The following is an 18,776-nucleotide window of genomic DNA, read 5'->3' on the forward strand; positions in this document are numbered from 1 at the left end:
CATGAGCTTATTTTATCTTTCATAGACCTTTTCAGATCACAACTAAGATAGAAACTTCCATTTTCCCCTAATGTATGCAAATGCATATACCAAATATTGATAATGGCATTGTGAATGTAGGCATATGTTGGCAGCAGAAATGTTTCTTTAATTAATATGTTTATGTGTGCTGACAGACAAGTGCATTTAGGATGGGAACCCCAACTGAATTTTTTTTTATCAAGATACTGATCAGTGATCAGGGGCATTCAATAATATACATTCAATAAATATAGTTATTATAATTTTGCTTCAGCCATTTCCTTGGCATCATAATAGCATCAGGGTGTCCTTGTGTCTCTAAGACAGCATGACAGATGATGATGGAGAAGACTAAGGACATGATGTGTGCAGGATAACTTGCTTGATAACTATGCCAACGTGGCAGAAGCGGTTCAATGTGGCCAAGTGCAAGGTAATGCACATTGGGGCTAAGAATCCCAGCTACAAATACAAGTTGATGGGGTGTGAACTGACAGAGACTGACCAAGAGAGAGATCTTGGGGTCATGGTAGATAACTCACTGAAAATGTCAAGACAGTGTGCGTTTGCAATAAAAAAGGCCAACGCCATGCTGGGAATTATTAGGAAGGGAATTGAAAACAAATCAGCCAGTATCATAATGCCTCTGTATAAATCAATGGTACGGTCTCATTTGGAGTACCGTGTGCAGTTCTGGTCGCCGCACCTCAAAAAGGATATTATAGCATTGGAGAAAGTCCAGAAAAGGGCAACTAGAACGATTAAAGGGCTGGAGCACTTTCCCTATGAAGAAAGGTTGAAACGCTTGGGACTCTTTAGCTTGGAGAAACGTCGACTGCGGGGTGACATGATAGAGGTTTACAAGATAATGCATGGGATGGAGAAAGTAGAGAAAGTAGTACTTTTCTCCCTTTCTCACAATACAAGAACTCTTGGGCATTCGATAAATTGCTGAGCAGACAGGTTAAAATGGATAAAAGGAAGTACTTCTTCACCCAAAGGGTGATTAACATGTGGAATTCACTGCCACAGTGAGGTGGTGGCAGCCACAAGTATAGCCACCTTCAAGAGGGGTTTAGATAAAAATATGGAGCACAGGTCCATCAGTGGCTATTAGCCACAGTGTGTGTGTATATATAAAATTTTTTGCCACTGTGTGACAGAGTGTTGGCCTGATTCAACATGGCTTCTCTTATGTTCTTATGCCATTCTTCCATCTACAAAATTAGCCAACTTTATATTGTATTAATATACTAAGTACTTTGAATTTTTCTGAAATATTTTCAAACAGTATATTAAAAGAACGATAATCATTTTTAGATAGTAATATGCTTCACATACTATTTCAATAATCTTTACAGCTACCCTGGAAAGTAGGTCAGTATCATTATCCTGAAAAGATAGTTAGAGATTTTCTCCTCCTGGAGGAGCAGGAGCTAATTTACACCACAAACTTAAGCAGAACTACACCTTTCTAAGTCAAATGAAGTCAGTGGGTGTAATTTAGGTTTCACTAATAGTGTCTTATACAAGACTACCTTATGAGTTGGAAATGAATTAGTTTGAAGTAGCAATCTACCCTCGTCCATATGCCATGGAAAGAAGAAAGATATTCTCTAAACTGCCAGGCAAACACATTTTATATTATCAAGCATGTCTGGTGGCCTGTGTGAATTTCAGAATAAAAATTGACCCGGGGGGGGGGGGGTATGTGAGGTGAGCATTTCTACAGTGTTAAGTTAATTTGTAGGATCTGATTCACATGAATAATGCTTATCACTAACACTCAGATGTTGTTTTCCCATAGCTAAAGTCCATTTCCAACATTCAGCAGAACTAATTAAACATCTAATAAAAGCTGAAGTGAATTATACTATGCAGGTATGTAATCCTAAAGTGTTGCCTCAGCTTGGTGCATCAACATATTTTAATTTTAAACAGTTTCAGTAGCTTTACAATTATCTTCCTCTTCTTGTGGGTGTTTGAAACACATAAGGCATATCATCTTCAGCTAAACTATTAAATTAATCAAAACCTGAATTCACTCTTCAATACAGGTAGTACCAATGTACCAAGACTTTCAAGGAATTAGATCTAAAGGTCATTTTCTGCTGACATAAAGAACTTCAATCAGAGGAGTGGAATTATTCTGTTTCTCCCATCTCACTGCAGTTCAATCATCTTCCAGGGTACATGCAAGGGAAATAATATTGCTGGGCACTGGCAAAAATTACCCTTACTTCCAGTAGTGGAAAATGACCTTTGAATTCATCTCAAAAGAAGCATATATTCTTTTCAAATACACAATCTAACTTCTTTAAGTATTTGATCCTTTCACAAATACAGTAGTTGTTAAAATTCATGGAATTTTCCAAGTTCATGGAAAATCTTTCATGCCTTCTTCCTCCACTGTCCCTCAAGTCCCTCTGAAAAACTACTGCTGAAAGTTGGGACACCCTGAGAACCACAGGCTATGTGAAATGGTGAGCTGTAGCAAGAAGAGGGAATAACCAACCCCCCCCATCCCCCCCCCCCAAGTCTTTCACAAGCTGGGTGAAGTGGACAGAAAATGTGTCAAGTCATGTATTTTTCATGTATACCTTGTAGATGATATGCAAGGAAATTTCAAGTAAGTTGCAACTGCATATAATAAGTAGGTTGAGTCCAGTACAAATCTGAGACTTTACAGCTTTCATTTTACTTATTGAGTACCAGATGTATGTACATCAACAATATTTCAAGTGCTCACTATTTTGGTTGGAAGGATTTTGAGTAAGAAATGAAATGGAACCAGGAGAGGAAAGGAAGAGAAGGCAAGCAGTTTGTTGAATATGAATTTCATGATTTATGCTACTCAGTCCTTAATATGTACATCATTGTTTGAAATAGCAGTGAACATGTTGTTGAATGGGCTGGGATAGACATTGCTTGGGGAGGGGGGGAGAAAAGATAAGTGGGTCCTTTAGAGGGCTCACTGGTTTTCCTGGTCCAGAGTTACCCTTATAAGTAATTGTCAAGCCTTCCATGTTTCTTGTCTGTTATTGACCTGGTTGCATTGACTTACTTTCTCTCTCGGCTTGGCTTCGCGAACGAAGATTTAAGAAGGGTGCAATAGTCCACGTTTGCTGCAGGCTCGCTGGTGGCTGACAAGACCAATGCGGGACAGGCAGGTCCGGCCACAGTAGCTGCAGGGAAAAGTCTGATTTGGGGTTGGTGCTGTAGCAGTGCGATTCTTCCTCAATCTCCTTTTGTCCTCAAGACCAGCTATGCGTGCGTTCTCAAAGGAAGAGACAGCCTGGTGGATGGTGTGCCTCCATGCTTTGCGATCTGAGGCTAGGTCAGACCACTGGTGATGGTTGATGTGACAGGTGCTAAGGGATTTCTTCAAGGAGTCCTTGTACCTCTTCTTTGGTGCCCCTCTATTTCGATGGCCGGTGGAGAGTTCGCCATACAGGGCAATCTTGGGAAGGCGGTGGTTTTCCATCCTAGAAATATGCCCTGCCCAGCGCAGCTGCGTCTTCAACAGCAGTGCCTCGATGCTGGTAACCTCTGCCCGCTTGAGGACTTCAGTGTTGGTCACAAAGTCACTCCAGTGGATGTTGAGGATGGTGCGAAGGCAGCGCTGATGAAAGCGCTCAAGGAGTCGCAGGTGATGACGGTATAAAACCCACGATTCGGAGCCATAGATGAGGGTTGTCATCACAACCGCTTTGTAAACATTGATCTTTGTGCCTTTTTTCAGATGCTTGTTGCTCCACACTCTTTTGTGCAGTCGGCCAAATGCACGGTTTGCCTTTGCCAGCCTGTTGTCAATCTCCTTGTCGATCTTGGCATCTGAGGAGATGATGCACCCCAGGTAGCTGAACTGCTGGACTGTCTTCAGAACTGATTCACCCACAGTGATGCAGGGAGGGTGATAATCTTCCTGGGGTGCAGGCTGGTGGAGAACTTCTGTCTTCTTCAGACTAACTTCTAGGCCGAATAGCTTGGCAGCCTCTGCAAAGCAGGACGTCATATGCTGCAGAGCTGATACCGAGTGGGAGATGAGTGCAGCATCATCAGCAAACAGTAGCTCTCGGATGAGTTTTTCCATTGTCTTGGAGTGTGCCTTTAGTCGCCTCAGGTTGAACAGGCTGCCATCGGTGCGATAGCGGATGTAGACACCATCGTCCTCATCTAGATCTACTGCGGCTCTTTGAAGCATCATGCTAAAGAAGATCGTAAAGAGAGTTGGCGCAAGAACGCAGCCTTGCTTTACACCTGTGCCTATTGGGAAGGACTCCGAGAGGTCGTTGCAGTGTCTGACTTGGCCTCGCTGGTCTTCGTGTAGCTGGATGATCATGCTGAGGAACCTTGGGGGACATCCTAAACGTTCCAAGATTTGCCACAGGCCTTTCCTGCTAACGGTATCGAAAGCTTTGGTAAGGTCGACAAAAGTCACATACAGACCCTTGTTCTGTTCCCTGCATTTCTCTTGGAGCTGCCTGAGAACAAATACCATGTCGGTGGTGCTCCTGTTAGCTCTGAAGCCGCACTGGCTCTCTGGGAGGAGTTCTTCTGCAATGATGGGCACCAGTCTGTTCAGGAGTATTCTGGCAAGGATTTTGCCTGCGATGGAGAGCAGGGTTATCCCCCGGTAGTTGGAGCAGTCTGACTTTTCCCCTTTGTTCTTGTATAGGGTGATGATGATTGCATCGCGAAAGTCCTGTGGTAATTTGCCTTGTTCCCAGCAGGTGACAAGTACTTTGTGAAGTGAGCTATGTAGTACTGTGCCCCCATGCTTCCAGATCTCTGGTGGAATTCCATCAACTCCTGCTGCCTTGCCACTTTTCAGTTGCTTGATGGCTTTAACAGTCTCTTCTAGGGTGGGGATCTCATCCAACTCTGTTTTCACCGGTTGAAGTGGGGTGAGGTGGATTGCTGAATCTTGAACAACGCGGTTGGCACTGAAGAGAACCTGAAAATACTCCGACCACCGGTTCAGTATGGATGCCTTGTCTGTGAGGAGCACTTGGCCGTCTGCACTATGCAAGGGACTCTGAGCCTGATATGATGGACCATATACTGCCTTCAGGGCTTCGTAGAACCCTCTTAAATCACCAGTGTCTGCACACAGCTGGGTTCTCTCTGCAAGCTTGGTCCACCACTCGTTCTGAATGTCTCGAAGCTTGCGCTGGAAGTTGCTACATGCAGCGCGAAAGGTTGCACTATTGTCATTATGTGTCAATTCTTTGGGAAGTAACACAGAGGTTAAAAACTTGAGAATGAACAGCTGGAGCAAAATAGCTTCAACTCTCCTACAGTCTCTTATCATCCATAGCTGTTACTGGCCCACTTCAGAGTTCTGTATACAATAAGAACATCCTCATATCAATGGCTTTATGTTTACAAACCAAGCAGTAGTTTTGTTGCCTCTGTTGTCTGTTTAACTAATAAGTTTGTAGTGTACTGGTTTCGGACACGAGTAACAGTCAACATACTTTATTAGCTAGTACATCACAAAGACAACATGGCGGGGCCAGGTCCCCGAATATATACATTCACCTGGAACAACCTACTTCCCAGTCAGGTCCAATCCTGACCAGTTAAACTTCCCACCACAGATTTCATAGGTGTCCCTTACAGTCAGGTAACCTGCGGTTTCCCACTGGTCACCACAGTGCACATAGCCACTCTGTGTTCTAATTTCAGGGACCTAAATGCAAGACAAAACACTCCTCTCCCCCTAGTTCAAGGTACATAATCTCTTAGGTATGCGAGTGGCTGCCATTCCCTATGTGATTGCCGAGGTTGAGGGAATAGGGGTTGCTGGGATCGTCAGCAGTGCCGCTGGTCCCTCACTGAGAGGGGAGGAAGGAAGGGACCCACACGGCGGCATTGGTGGCAAAGACACCGCCTGCTCTCCTACCAGAGATAGATCCCTAAAGTCACTGGGTGGCTGAGTGGCTCCTCCACCAGCATGACCGGGCTGGCAAAGTGGCTCTCCTCCGCTCTCTCACAATTCCTTGTCCTCAGGCTCCTCCAGTTCATCCGGCAGGGTGCTGCGACACAACTGGTCGATGTGCCGATGGAGGATTTCCCCGCCCCTCAGTCAAGACCTCATATGAGCGGGACCCGGTGACCCACAGCAATCGGCCCGGTATCCACTCCAGGCCGGTTGAAAAGTTCTTAGCATAGACGGGGTCCCCCAGAAAGAACCTCCTCGTGACTTCCTGGATCTCAGGAGAGTTGTGGCGGTCTGGAGCTCAGTCCAGATGCAGTCTGTCCAGCCGGATAATCAACCACCTGCCCATTAACAGTTCTGCCAGGCTCTGGCCGGTAACTGGGTTCACGGTAGTACAGTTCCTGAAAAGGAAGGCAGCCAGGCGGTGATCCCAATCCCCTTGCACAATGCACCCAAAACCTCTTTGGCCGTGCAGACCATGCACCCCATTTGGCCGTTAGTGGCCTGGTGGAAGGGATTAGACCGTATTTGCTGGATGATGTACCTACCCAGGAACTCCCAGGAGGTAAAAGCAGTACCGTTGTCCATTACAATGGTCTCGGGGTTCCCATGAGTGCAAAAGGCTCTCTGTAGGGCTCTGACTGTGGCCGTAGTGTAGGTTGAGGCTTCGGGAATCTCCTCCAGCCAGTTAGTGTGGGCTTCAACCAGGATAAAAAATATCTGACCCTGGTATGGCCCTGCGAAGTCTAAGTATAGCTGGAAACATGGCGTGCAGTTGGATTCCCAGTGGTGAGTGGGGGCCCTGGGCAGATCTGTCCAGGACTCTTGGCAGGACTGACACCTTTTTACCCACCCCTCTATTTCTTCGTCCATCCTCGGCCACCATATGTAGCTACCAGTGCCTTCATACATACTATACCTGGGTGCGTCTCATGCAAGACTTGTTTCTGGAGATGGGAGGAACCACCACCCAGCTACCCCAATAGAGGCAACCCTTGTGTGCTGAAAGTTCATCCTGGTGGGATGCAAAGACCCTAAACTCTGCATCTACCTTGCCCTTGGGCCAACCCTTCTCCACCCAGTCCATAACAAATGCAAGGATACAGTCCTGACCTGGGCCTGAAATGGGTGACCTCAGTAGCATGGAGAGGCCTATTGGGCAGGGCCTCTATCAGCAACACGTGGTGGGCAGGCACCAGATTGGGGCCCTGTGATGGCAGTGGAAGGTGGCTGAGGGTGTCCGCATGATCCATCGCTTTGACCGGGCAGTAGACTAGGTTGTAGGACTGCGCACTGAGGAATTCATTCCAATGCAGGATGCTGTCAAGCAATGTGAATCTTTCTTTTAATAATACAATGCTAATAGTCTAATGCTAACTGAATGTATCTATAAAACTCCATGAATGTTACTAACCATGAACCAAGCTGAGTACATCAAAGCAGGAAATAGCTTGAGCGTAGTTCACGCCTCTTTCGCCTCTCTCGCTTTCACTAACAAATGCAGGAATTTTCTCTTTGAATATAAGCACCTCCAGGGACAGGTTCTCAGGCCTAGTCCCAGGAAAAGAAACCACAGCGGAGATAAGAAGTTGCCGTGTGAAGATTCACACGTGAATAAAGCAGTTTAGAGAATGTAGCTTTGTTTAGGAAACCTTTGATGTGCCACCTTTAAGTGTGCCTTCCACTGTTACTATGTATCAGTTCCAATACCTAGCTCAATAGAAGCATCTTGGATTATCAATAAATCATATTTGGTTTCAAATCAAGGACTGATTTCTTTGAGATCTAATTGCTTGACAGATGCGCTGGGACAATATTTGGGGAGTCAGACATTCTGGGGCGAGGAGGCCCAACAGCGGCTTGTGGTCTGTGGCAACCATAAACCACCACCCATGCAGGTAATCATTGAACTTTTACACCTCTGCCACTATTGCCAGCGCCCATTTGTGCGTAATTGCGCTCCACTGGCATCAGGGTGTGGAAATAATAGGCCATGGGGACCTCTATCCCATCTGGCAGCTGGTGGCCCAAGACCGCCCCTACTCCATACGGGGAAGCATCACAGGCCAAAATCATTGTGAGGGACTCATCATAGTGGTGTAGTACCTCATTGGACACCAAAATGTCCTTGACTGCCTGGAAGGTAGCGGCCTGTCTTTTCCCCCAGACCCACTGGGCTTTTTTTTTTTAAATCAAGGAGTCTGTGGAGGGATTCAGCAAGGAAGGATTTGTGGGGCAAGAAGAAATGGTAAAAGTTCAGGAGCCCCAGGAAACTTTGAAGATCTACTTTGCAAGTGGGGACCAGAGCTTGGACTATCGCCCTTGTCTTGTTGGCTGTAGGGTGGATTCCCCCAGCATCGACTGCAAACCCCAGGAACTCCACCCTCGGCACCTCAAGCGAGTATTTTTCCCACTTCGCCTTAAGTCCTGCAGTCTGGAAACGGCGTAGCACCTCTCAAAGGCAGCAACTAAATACTTTGATGTTGTGGGCCACAATTAAAACATTGTTAAAAAAGGGTTGTACTCTGCAAATCCCTTTCAGAAGAGAGTCTATTATGCTTTGAAAAATTCCCGGAGCCACGCTAACTCCGAATTGCAACTGCCACACCTTTAAAGCCCCCCCCCCCTGGTGTGTAAGTATGGTCTGGACCTCTGTGGTCTGTGCATCCACCAGAAGCTGCTGGCAGGCTTGAGCCAAGTCCAGCTTTTCGAAAATCTTAGAGCCGGCCAAGGATGCAAGGACATGGCTAACTACTGGGACAGGGTATGAGTGGTCTTGTAAGGCTTTATTTTTCGTGCATTTATAGTCTGCACATATTCGCACGTACCCATTTGGTTTTACAGGAGTGACTATGAGTGTCTCCCATGCAGCATGGGAGATGGGCTCTAGTACCCCCTGGGCCACTAGGCAGTCCAGTTTGGCTTCAATTTTCAGTTTCAGTGCAAACAGGACCTGCTGAGCCTTCATCCTAATGGGCTCACCTGGGGGTTGAGCTGCAGTGTAATGGGTGGCCCTTTATAACACCCCAAAGCGCCATCAAAAACCTCAAGGAATTTGTGGTACACATGTTTGAAATTGTGCTATTTCTGTGCCCAGTGGTCTGAACCAGGCCAGTCCCAGTAAAATGGTGAGCTGGCACTTCACCACAAGTATGTCCAACATCTCTCGTGGTGTTTAAACTGCACCCTAACTCTAGCCCACCCTTTTATCTGGACAGGGTCTTTTGGAAGTCCCGCAAGACGAACCCTGCTGGCTGCAGAGGTGGGCTGCCATGAGGGCATAGTCTCTTAAGGGTCTCTATCGAGATTATGGAGATGGAGGATCCTGTGTCCAGTTCCATGAGGCATGGAACCCCTTTGATATGAACCAGCATTTTTACTTTATCAGGGGTGTCTAGGGGCAAGTTCAGTACCTGGATGTTGGTGAAAGCTGTGGTGTATGCTTCAGTAGCATCATGCTGCATGGACTGGTGCCTCCGGTGGCCTAATTTCTCGCAGTTTCTGCAATCCACATTTCAGTAGGGGCAGACGCAGTGCTTGTGTGGATCTCCACAGCTGATGCACTTTGTACTTGCTGGCTTCTCTGTGGCCCGTGGTTGGACTGAAAGTCGCTATCTGCGGTATGGCTGGCAGTGGAGCTGGTGCACTTCTTCTCTGTCGTAGCTGTTGGAAGCTGATGAGGTGATGACTTGATGTGCGCTCGTCATGGATCAGCCACTGTGGGTCTGCTCAAAAGTGGTTGCTTGTTTGAGTGCCTTGGCAAGTGTGATGTCATTGGTGGCCAGCAGTTTTTGGCGCACTTTCTCCTCTTGGACACCTACCGCGAAGTGGTTGAGCAAAATCTCTTCCAGGTCCCCTGTGAATTCACAGTGCAGGGCAAGACCCCAGAGCTTGGAGACATAGTCGACTGCGAAGTCGGCCTGTTGCTATTGCCTCATGTATAATGCGTGTCTGTGTGCGAGGCGGGTAGGCTGCAGTGCCAAGTGGTCGGTCATGACCTTGATTAAGACTTTATAGGTGATGGCAGCAAGCGTTGTCAGTGTGATGTGCCACTTCATCAACTGGATGGTCTCCAACCCACACAAACTCAGGAGGAGTGCCTTCTTTTCCACCACATCCTCCATCTTGTGCAGCTCGATGTAGTAACTGAGCCAGTCCACCCATGATTCCCAAAGATTGGTCCAGGTGGAGTTGAATTCTGGTAGTGGTTGTCCTGGAGCCACAGCCATGACCTCAACAACAGTGCGTTGCTAGAGCACTGAGGAGAGCACTGGAGCTCGATACGCAGAGCGTGTGGTGTGGTTGGGCAAAAGGCTAGTTGCTCAACAGGATCCCATCCTCATCACCAGTGAAATGTACTGGGTTCGGACACGAGTAACAGTCAACATACTTTATTAGCTAGTACATCACAAAGACAACATGGCGAGGGCAGGTCCCCAAATATATACATTCACCCATAACAACCCACTTACCAGTCAGGTCCAATGTGTCAGGCTCTGTTCATTAATGAAAGCTGTTACTAACCATATTCAGTAATGCATTGAAATGCCTACTAACATAGAAGTCGGGGTAGCAAGGAGGGAGGGGGGGAAAGTAGAGAGCAATTTCCCAGGAATATCAAAGGTTGCCAAGGTCTCTTTGAAATAGACAGTATGTGCCAGATTCTCACCTCCTCTCCGGAGGCACCAAGGACATTGCCTCCGGGAAATGTAACCACCAACTGAAGAGATAAGGGGGGGGAGCATTGGGAAAAGTCTCACATGCAAAAGAAACCTTTTGTTTTGGGAATTAAGGGGTAGAGATGATTGCTTTGATGTAGAAGGTTAAATGCTAACGATTCGAGCTGATCTCCATCAGTTCCAATGCCTGCCATGCTGGAGTAACTCTGAAGTATCCAATAAATGCAACTTTGTTTCAAAATACCGTCTGCTTACTTGTGAGCTTCAATGAACCCACGCCTGACACAATGCTGACCAGTTATACTTCCCGCCACAGATCTTCATAGGTGGTTAGCATCTGTCCCTTCCAGTCAGGTGATCCACAGTTTCTCACTGGTCATTGCAGCGTGCATAGCTGCACTGTGTTGTAATTTCAAGGACCTAAATGCTGTCAGGCTCTGTAACTCTATCATACTGAAATTATAGAATACTAACCAAATGGACTCTCCATACTAACCCACCGCCTTTTGTTATATTGTAGCTAGCATGCATATCAAAGGGGGACGTTTGAAGTGTTAACTTTGTTTAGGTTGTAAAGGGAGCAAAGGAATGTGACCGTTAATAGATACCACTGCTGGCTAGCATCTTCCCAGAGGCAAAGAGATAAGCAGAAGCTCTCGTGTGAAAGTTTGCACCTTCACTCCCTGTTGTTTTGAGAATAGTGTCTTTGTTTAGATATCGCTTTGATGTACATTCCATAAGACTAAGAGACACCCATTCCCAGGTATTAGTCTCAACTTTTGTTTCCACCTATGAGTTTCCAATAAAGTATTACATTGTCTCAATGAATACCGCCTTGAGTCTCCATCGCCTGACAAATGCAAGACACAACAAAGTTGCTAAGCAAATTGTTCCTCTCCTTGCTTGAAAGTCAGTTTCTGCATTAACCTGTTAATCACTTGGCAGGTAAGAGAAGACTATCAGAAATAGCTAGCTAGCTGAATGATTTTGTGATAATCTGTGAAGCACTGCTGAAGTAGACATTAGAAGATAAGAATAGGGTTGTGCAAAAAAAAAATTCAGAAGTACATGGATTCAGAAGTATATGGGGGGGGGGGATTCGGAATCCCATATATTTCTGAATTCTGTAGTCGGAATAGCCGCATATACGGTAGATGCGCGGCTATTTCCAAATATATGGCCCCATTATACCCTATGGGCCATTGAAATCAATGGCAAATAGGGTATATTTGAAGCCTCCTGGAGGGGAGGGGATTTGAGGGAGAGCCCCCAAATTTGCAGGGGACCTGCAGGGGACTCTCCACTACAAACTCCCCAAGGCTCAAAATGATTGGGCCAGGGGATCCCATTCCAGGGGCACCCAAAGAGGGTGCCCCTATTCCACCATTATACCCTATGGGCCATTGAAATCAATGGCAACATAGGGCATAATTAGAGGCTACTACGGGGCAGGGAGTTTGAGGGAGAGCCCCAAAAACTGCAGGAAACCCGCAGGGGACTCTCCCCTACAAAACCCCCAAGTCCCAAAAAGATTGGGCCAGGGGGTCCCTGTCTTTGGGCTCCCCAAAAGGCCCATTGCCAACAATGATGGGGAAAGCCCAATTAGCCACTTCCTCCACTATAATTGCTGTGGGGAAAGTGGCTCTGGCCAGAGGTGGGCTTGAGGGAGAGGCCCCAAAACTGCAGGGCAGCTTCAGGGGACTCCCCAGCATGAAACCCCCCTGGTCCAAAAAGACTGCACTCATCTGTGGGCACCCCAAAAGGAACACTGCTCCCAATGGTGAGAAAAAACCATTTACAGCCACTTCCTCACTGTAATTGTCGTGGGAAAAGTGGCTCTGGGGAGCAGGAGGTTTTGAGGAGAGCCCCCCAAACTGCTGTGCAGCTTCAGGGCACTGTCTCACACAGAACCCAAAAGGCCAAAAAAAAAATTGGACCAGGGGATCTAATTCCTGGGGCACCCAAAGCCAAACCTAGCTTCACACCAAAGAATCTCTATAGGACCCAAATGCACTGCATCCCTCTATCTACTCTATTAACCCTGCTGGCCTGGAACCAATATAAACCCAGTTGCCAACATCACCGCCACACAAAACACAATCTGCTCAAGATCTGCTCTGCAGACCTGGCTGCAGCAAACCCAGATGCCAGCTCTCCAGCCCTGCCCCAAACAACACGGGGAGAGCTGGCCAAGCACAACAACCATGCTGGCTCTGGGTCTCTCACCCAGGTGCCAGCTTCCCTGCTACAGAACACACAATCTGCAGATGCCAGCTCTCCAGCCCTGCCCCAAACAACATGGGGAGAGCTGGCCAAGCACAACAAGCATGCTGGCTCTGGGTCTCTCACCCAGGTGCCAGCTTCCCTGCCACAGAACACACAATTTACAGATGCCAGCTCTCCAGCCCTGCCCCAAACAACACAACTCTCAAACAAGAGAAGTGGTGGACCACCACACCTAGCTCCACATCATTCTGTATCTGACACAAAGCAAGAAGCATTTTGACTTACCTTGAGTGATGGATGGTTGGCTGGTCCAGGCTCTTTTGTGTTACCCAGGGTGCACCACAATGAGGCAAGCCAGAATTGCACCCCAAATGAATGCTGGTGATCACAGTCGAGAATTCAATACCGCTTATATTGTACCAAAGCAGCGCCATAGAATGGTTTTAAAACTGAAATAAGTAAATTATGGTTTTATATGTTTTATTGGACTGATTGTATTGTATAATGTCGTGAGCCGCCCTGAGTCCGCTTGCAGAGAGGGCGGGATATAAATTGAATGTAATAAATAAATAAATAAATAAATAATAAGATCCCTGGGAGGGCCTCAGATTGTGTGAGAGGAAGGCAACCATTCCTTCTCTCTCAGCTCAGCAACACACCAGCATCACTGTCCCATTAGAAGGACCTCAGCATTGGTATGGCTGCTGGCTGCCTGTCATCATCACTGGCACCTCCCTCTTTCTTCCTCCTTCCCCTGAAAAAAAACCTGGGTTAACTGGGCTGGGCCTGTGGGTGCTGTCGGTTACAGTTGGGGGCTGCAATGTCCCTTTCAGTATTATTAGGCATGTGTGGATGGGGGACTGGGGAAATTTGGATCGCTTTGCAGTTTTTAAACCAGCATTCACTTTTGGTTTGGGGAGGGATGAGGGTGGGGGGATGAACTGCCAATCAATTTGTGAGTGAGTTTTTGGGCTGTCTTTGGACCCTAGTCTATTTTTAGTGGAGGAGCATTTTACAACCACCTTCCAAGCGCGGGCCAAGAGAGAATGCAGGCACAAGTAGGTGCTCACTTCATTCACTCTCAAAGTCTACCTTCAGGGAGCCGAACAGAGGCAAGTTGACCTTCAGGAAGACCAACTGCTCAACTGTCCAGGGTTGCAGGTGATTGCGATGTGGGCAGACAATGCCGCCCATATGCGAAAAGACGCACTCACTCTGCACGCTCGTCGGTGGGCCTGAGAGGAACGCCTTGGCCACGGAGGAGAGGGCCAGCCAGACCTCCTCCTTCGTGACCCAGTAGTCCAACGGAGATGCTTCCTGCGGCTTGAGGGGCTCCAAAAGATAGTCCCTCACCATCGCAGCACCCGTCTTCTCTCTTGGTGCCCTATCGCTCCTAGAGGGGCCAACAACACGCACGATGAATGTCACCTCAGCATTCTTCGTGGTGTGAGTCTGGTGGGAAACACTGCCTAGCTGGGGAGGTTGGGGATGAACAACAGCAGTGGAAGTGGCAGATGAGTTGCTTCCACCCCCCTCCTCCTCAACTACCAGCACTGGGCCCGCCCTGACTCTGGAACGCTTGACCTTCTGGGAGAGCTCGTCTCACCAGTGATCGAGTTGGTTGGCCCACTCAGCGACTGTGCCCTTAAGGCGCGGGTCTAACATGGTTGCCATCATGTAGACCTTATCCTGGGTGAAAGTCTGAGAGCAGATCTCAAGCCCTTCCTGCAGCCTAACAACCAGGGCGCGCACCACTGGAAGAACGTCTGCACGGCCTTGAGCTGGCACTAGAAATGAGGCCAGGTTCTCATGGGCCATCTGGACCATGGAGACAACCAGTGCGATGCTCGCCGTGTCAGATGAGAGCATTTCTAAGTAGGTCTTGAAGGGCCCAAGAACCTCCACATTCTGAGAAATGACCACTCAATCCTCTTGGGTGAGACGGTTCTCATCACGAAAGACCCTCGTCTCAGAGACAAAGGTATCCAGGGCTGCTCTCTGCTCCACCATGTGCTCCAGCATGGCACAGGTGGAGTTCCAGCATGTGCTGACGTCACCAATCAGGCGGAGCCCTGGCACGCCTGTCAGTGTCTGTTTCTCATGCAGCCGATATGAGTCCGTATTGCTGCGTGAGAAGTGACCCGTGATGTGCCGACACTTCTGGAGCAGAAGTCAGTACTCATGGGTCGCGGCTAGATACCGACAATCCTGGTTTTTCGTCTGGCCCAATGCGTTCTTAACCATGAGGTGGAGAAGGTGGGCCATGCAAGGAAGGCATTTTAGGCCCTGGCACTGGAAAGCTGCCTTGATGTTGGAGCCACCATCAGTCACCACGAAGCCCGTGGCAACGTCCCCGCTGCCTACCCAGCCCTCTAACTTCCGTGAGAGGATGGCTCTGAGAGTGTCCGCCGTGTGCGGCGCGTTGACTTCTTCGGCGTGCAGCAAGGCCCAACGATAGCCGGCCTAGCAGCCCTGACCCTTCCTGCCACTACTGCTGCCACCCCCACACTGCACTGCCCCCAGCTCTCTGGGTTGCCACCAATGCACAGTCAGGGAGAGATACCCCTCAAACGCATGTTGGGAGCTCCAGATATCTGTGGTGAAATGAACAGTCCCCCCGGCAGCACAGGACAAATGCTCCTTCACCACAAATCTGGTCGCCCTGAAAAGAGCTGGCACAATGGTCCTGCTAATGGTGGTTCTCACAGGAACTTTGTACCAGGGCGCCAGGTACTCGAGCAACCCTAGCACCCCAGGATTCTTGACCACTGAAAATGAAAGCCCATGGGTGATCGACCTGGCGAGCTTCCAGGCAATCACCCTCCTGCCATGCCTCTTGGCACACAGGTGCGTCTTGCACCAAACATCTCAGGCAGAGATGCCTGGTGTCCCTGTACTCCCACGGAACACTCCTGGAGAGCGGAGGTAGTCGTGATGGGACAGACCTCCTGGCTGGGTGGTGTTGGCCACTTGGGCACCACAGCACCAGCTTGCTTCTCCCCCTTAAGAAGCACCCCCAGGTGGTGCTTCTGCAGGTGATTCCGCATCCCCCCGGAGTCAGGTGGGCAGGGTCCCACCCACGACTGATCCGGGCCCTGCACAGCTGACACTGCGCATAGCATGGATCCTCCATAAGTTGGAAATGCTTCCAGACTTCAGAGGTTAACGGATGCCCAAACTGACTGGCAGCTTGGGTGTCCAGAGCCCCCTCCTTTGAGGAGCTCGGGGCAGACACATCGTGTCTCGGGGTGGCAGGAGGGGCTTGCCGCTGGGGGGAAGTGGTTGGAGATGGAGGCACCTTGTGTGTCTCCATGTCTTCCCCCTCCACCCCTGAAGGACTGCTGCTGCCTGAAGAAACCGAAGAAGGAGGCTGGTCCTCCTCAACCAGCTTCTCCTCCAGCTCCTGCATGACACTCTGCACCCTCCTTGGGGTGATCGTTTAGGACAGAAAACTGTCCCCAAAGCTCATCTCCAAGGAAGGCTGCTCTTGCTGCCCCTCCTCTGGCTGCTGAGGCCAAGCGACATCAGCTGGAGGAGAGACTGCCCGAGCAGCAGACCCCTGCTCAATGCCAGCACCTAATGGCACCTTTGCTGGGGGCGCCCTAGCAGCAGCCTCGATGAAGGGCCCAAGGCAGGCCTTCTTCTTCATCACACTCCGGCCAGAGGTCGGAGTGCTGGAAAGCGGCTGTGGAGTGGCCCCACGCACAGGTGGGGGGGAGACCTGAGTCCTCCCCCTCCCCTCCACCCCTCTAGTCTTCTCCTTGGCCTTGCCCCCAGGGCCCCTCTTCTGCTGCCTGTCACTCATGTCACCCTTGGCCAGTCTCACAGAACCTGAACTGAGAGTGGGGTTTTTTACAAACCTAATCAGTGGGTTTTTTTACAAACCTAACTCAATGCACTGTACCCTGAACCAACAGGTGCCCTGTCTTCTTTTTAAGAACCCTCCCACCAAAACTTGTTTGTTTGTTTTTTTGGTCCCTAACCTGTCCCTCTTTGGGTTGGGGTAGTAGTAGTCTGGTAAAGTTTAGGAGACTAGGTGATCCTGCCTCTACCTGGCTACAGTTTTTAAAAGGCTACCTTGAGATGAAGGCAATCCTTGTTATATCCTCCTAGTTAAATTTCTCCTAACTAGATCCTGGGACAAACCTGATTTCCTTGCAAACTAGAAATCAGGTGTCCCCTAATAACTTGAGAGAAGCTGTGGTTTACCCTATGGAAATCTAAGGATGCACCGGCTTTCAGTGGCTGAAAGCAAGATGCACTGCAACCCTAATATCTTTAAAAGGGATCCTGATGTGGCCTAGTAGTCATGCTGCCTTTTATGAGAAACCTAAAATCTTTTTAAATCACCCCTATCTGGCCTACTTGAATTTTGAAAGGAGATAAAGCCCTAAACTGGATTATTTTTTTAATTTCAAAAAACACAATCCCTAACAACACCCTTATTAGTGGGGCAGCCTATTTAGTGGCCCTAGCCAAACCGAAAACACACTCAGATTCCAAAAATAACTATAAAAACATAAAAATGACCCAGCCCACACAACCCACACACACCCTCACCAACCCCCACACCAACCAGAGGTAATTTAAAAAAAACTAAAACAAAACTAGCACAATCAGAAAAGGCCAAGCAACTCAACTGTTTAAAAAGTGGCCTTTTCACCAATAAGAAACCTCAGGCCAAATCAGTCAACAACACCTCCCCCCCCCCCTAAAACCAGAACCAGGAAAAGAGGGACAACAGGACAGGAGGATGCAAAACCTGCAGCAATAGAGAATAGATCCAAACAGAAGGCCAACTCAAACTCAACTGTTAAAAAAGTGGCCTTTTAAACAATGAAAATTAGGCCAAACAGCACCCCCTCCCCACAAGAACCAGAACCAGAAGAAAAAAGGAACAACAGCAGCACAACACAGCAGCAACAAATCAAACACAGAATCCTTTTAAAACAGTAAAAAACTTAACTTTTAACAGTACAGAAACTTTACCAACCCCTCCCCCCCAAAAAAAACCCTTCACCCTAACCCCAAGAAATCCAAGCCACCCAAATCAGGAAAAGTAAAAGGACACTGCACTTTTAAAAGTCCTCTCACTAAATTAAGATATGGCAACCCCCACCCCACCCCAGGCTCCCTCCCCAAGCAGAAACCCCTAACCCCCTAACCCCAAATAAGCATCACCACCCAAATCTGGATAAGTAAAGGGACTCTGAGTCTTTAAAAGTCCTTTTACCAACTAAAATAAAAACAAGAACCCCAAGACTGTCTTACCTTTTCTTCTCTACTCCAGGGAAGTCTGGTAACGCTGAGTGAGAGAGCAGCAGCAGCTGAGGCCAAGGGCCAGGAAGCAGCACAGCACAATCTCTCCAACACACACCAACACAGCAGCAACGGAGGAGTCCAGCCAGGCAGACTCCTTAAAAAGGTTCTCTGGCCCTACAGAGAGCAGTTTAAAAAAATAGCACTGCTTTGTGATTGGCCATACAACAGTGCTTACTTGGATACCCAAGTAAGCAAAAGAACAAAAGAACAACAATGTTGCTGATGGCTGGGTGATCAGCTACACAACAGCCCTCCAAAGCATGCATGCTTTGGATTGGCTGCTGGGGCTCCTCTTCCCCCTCCCCCCCTCTTTGATCCCAGGGAGGCTATGGGAGAGGCGGGAAAAGGCTACCAGAGGCGAGAAAGGAGGCAGCAGCTCCCCTGAAGCTGCAGAAGCCCCTTTCCTGCCTTTTGTATTGACTTCCATATACTTTTGAATATATATACGGAAGTATACGGGGAGCCATACTCGGCTCCCCCATAATGGGCCCCAATTGGAATCGGCTGTATGCGATTCCGTATACAGCTGAATCAGTGGTGATTCGGCGGCTGATTCAGTTCAGCCGAACCGAATGCACACCCCT

The 18,776-nt window shown here is 48.4% G+C and overlaps 1 protein-coding gene across 2 annotated transcripts in view; it reads left to right on the forward strand.

The window, feature by feature from the left end:
* DPP10 (dipeptidyl peptidase like 10) overlaps nt 1-18,776 on the forward strand; it is a 512,154-nt gene that overhangs the window by 453,682 nt on the left and 39,696 nt on the right. For both annotated transcript variants that reach the window (XM_060262084.1, XM_060262085.1), the window contains one exon: nt 1,829-1,902. In XM_060262084.1, coding sequence (XP_060118067.1) covers nt 1,829-1,902 — 74 coding nt within the window. The remainder of the gene's footprint in view (nt 1-1,828; nt 1,903-18,776) is intronic.

This window comes from Heteronotia binoei, chromosome 21 (assembly GCF_032191835.1).
Source record: "Heteronotia binoei isolate CCM8104 ecotype False Entrance Well chromosome 21, APGP_CSIRO_Hbin_v1, whole genome shotgun sequence".
Classification (NCBI taxonomy): Eukaryota; Metazoa; Chordata; class Lepidosauria; order Squamata; family Gekkonidae; genus Heteronotia; species Heteronotia binoei.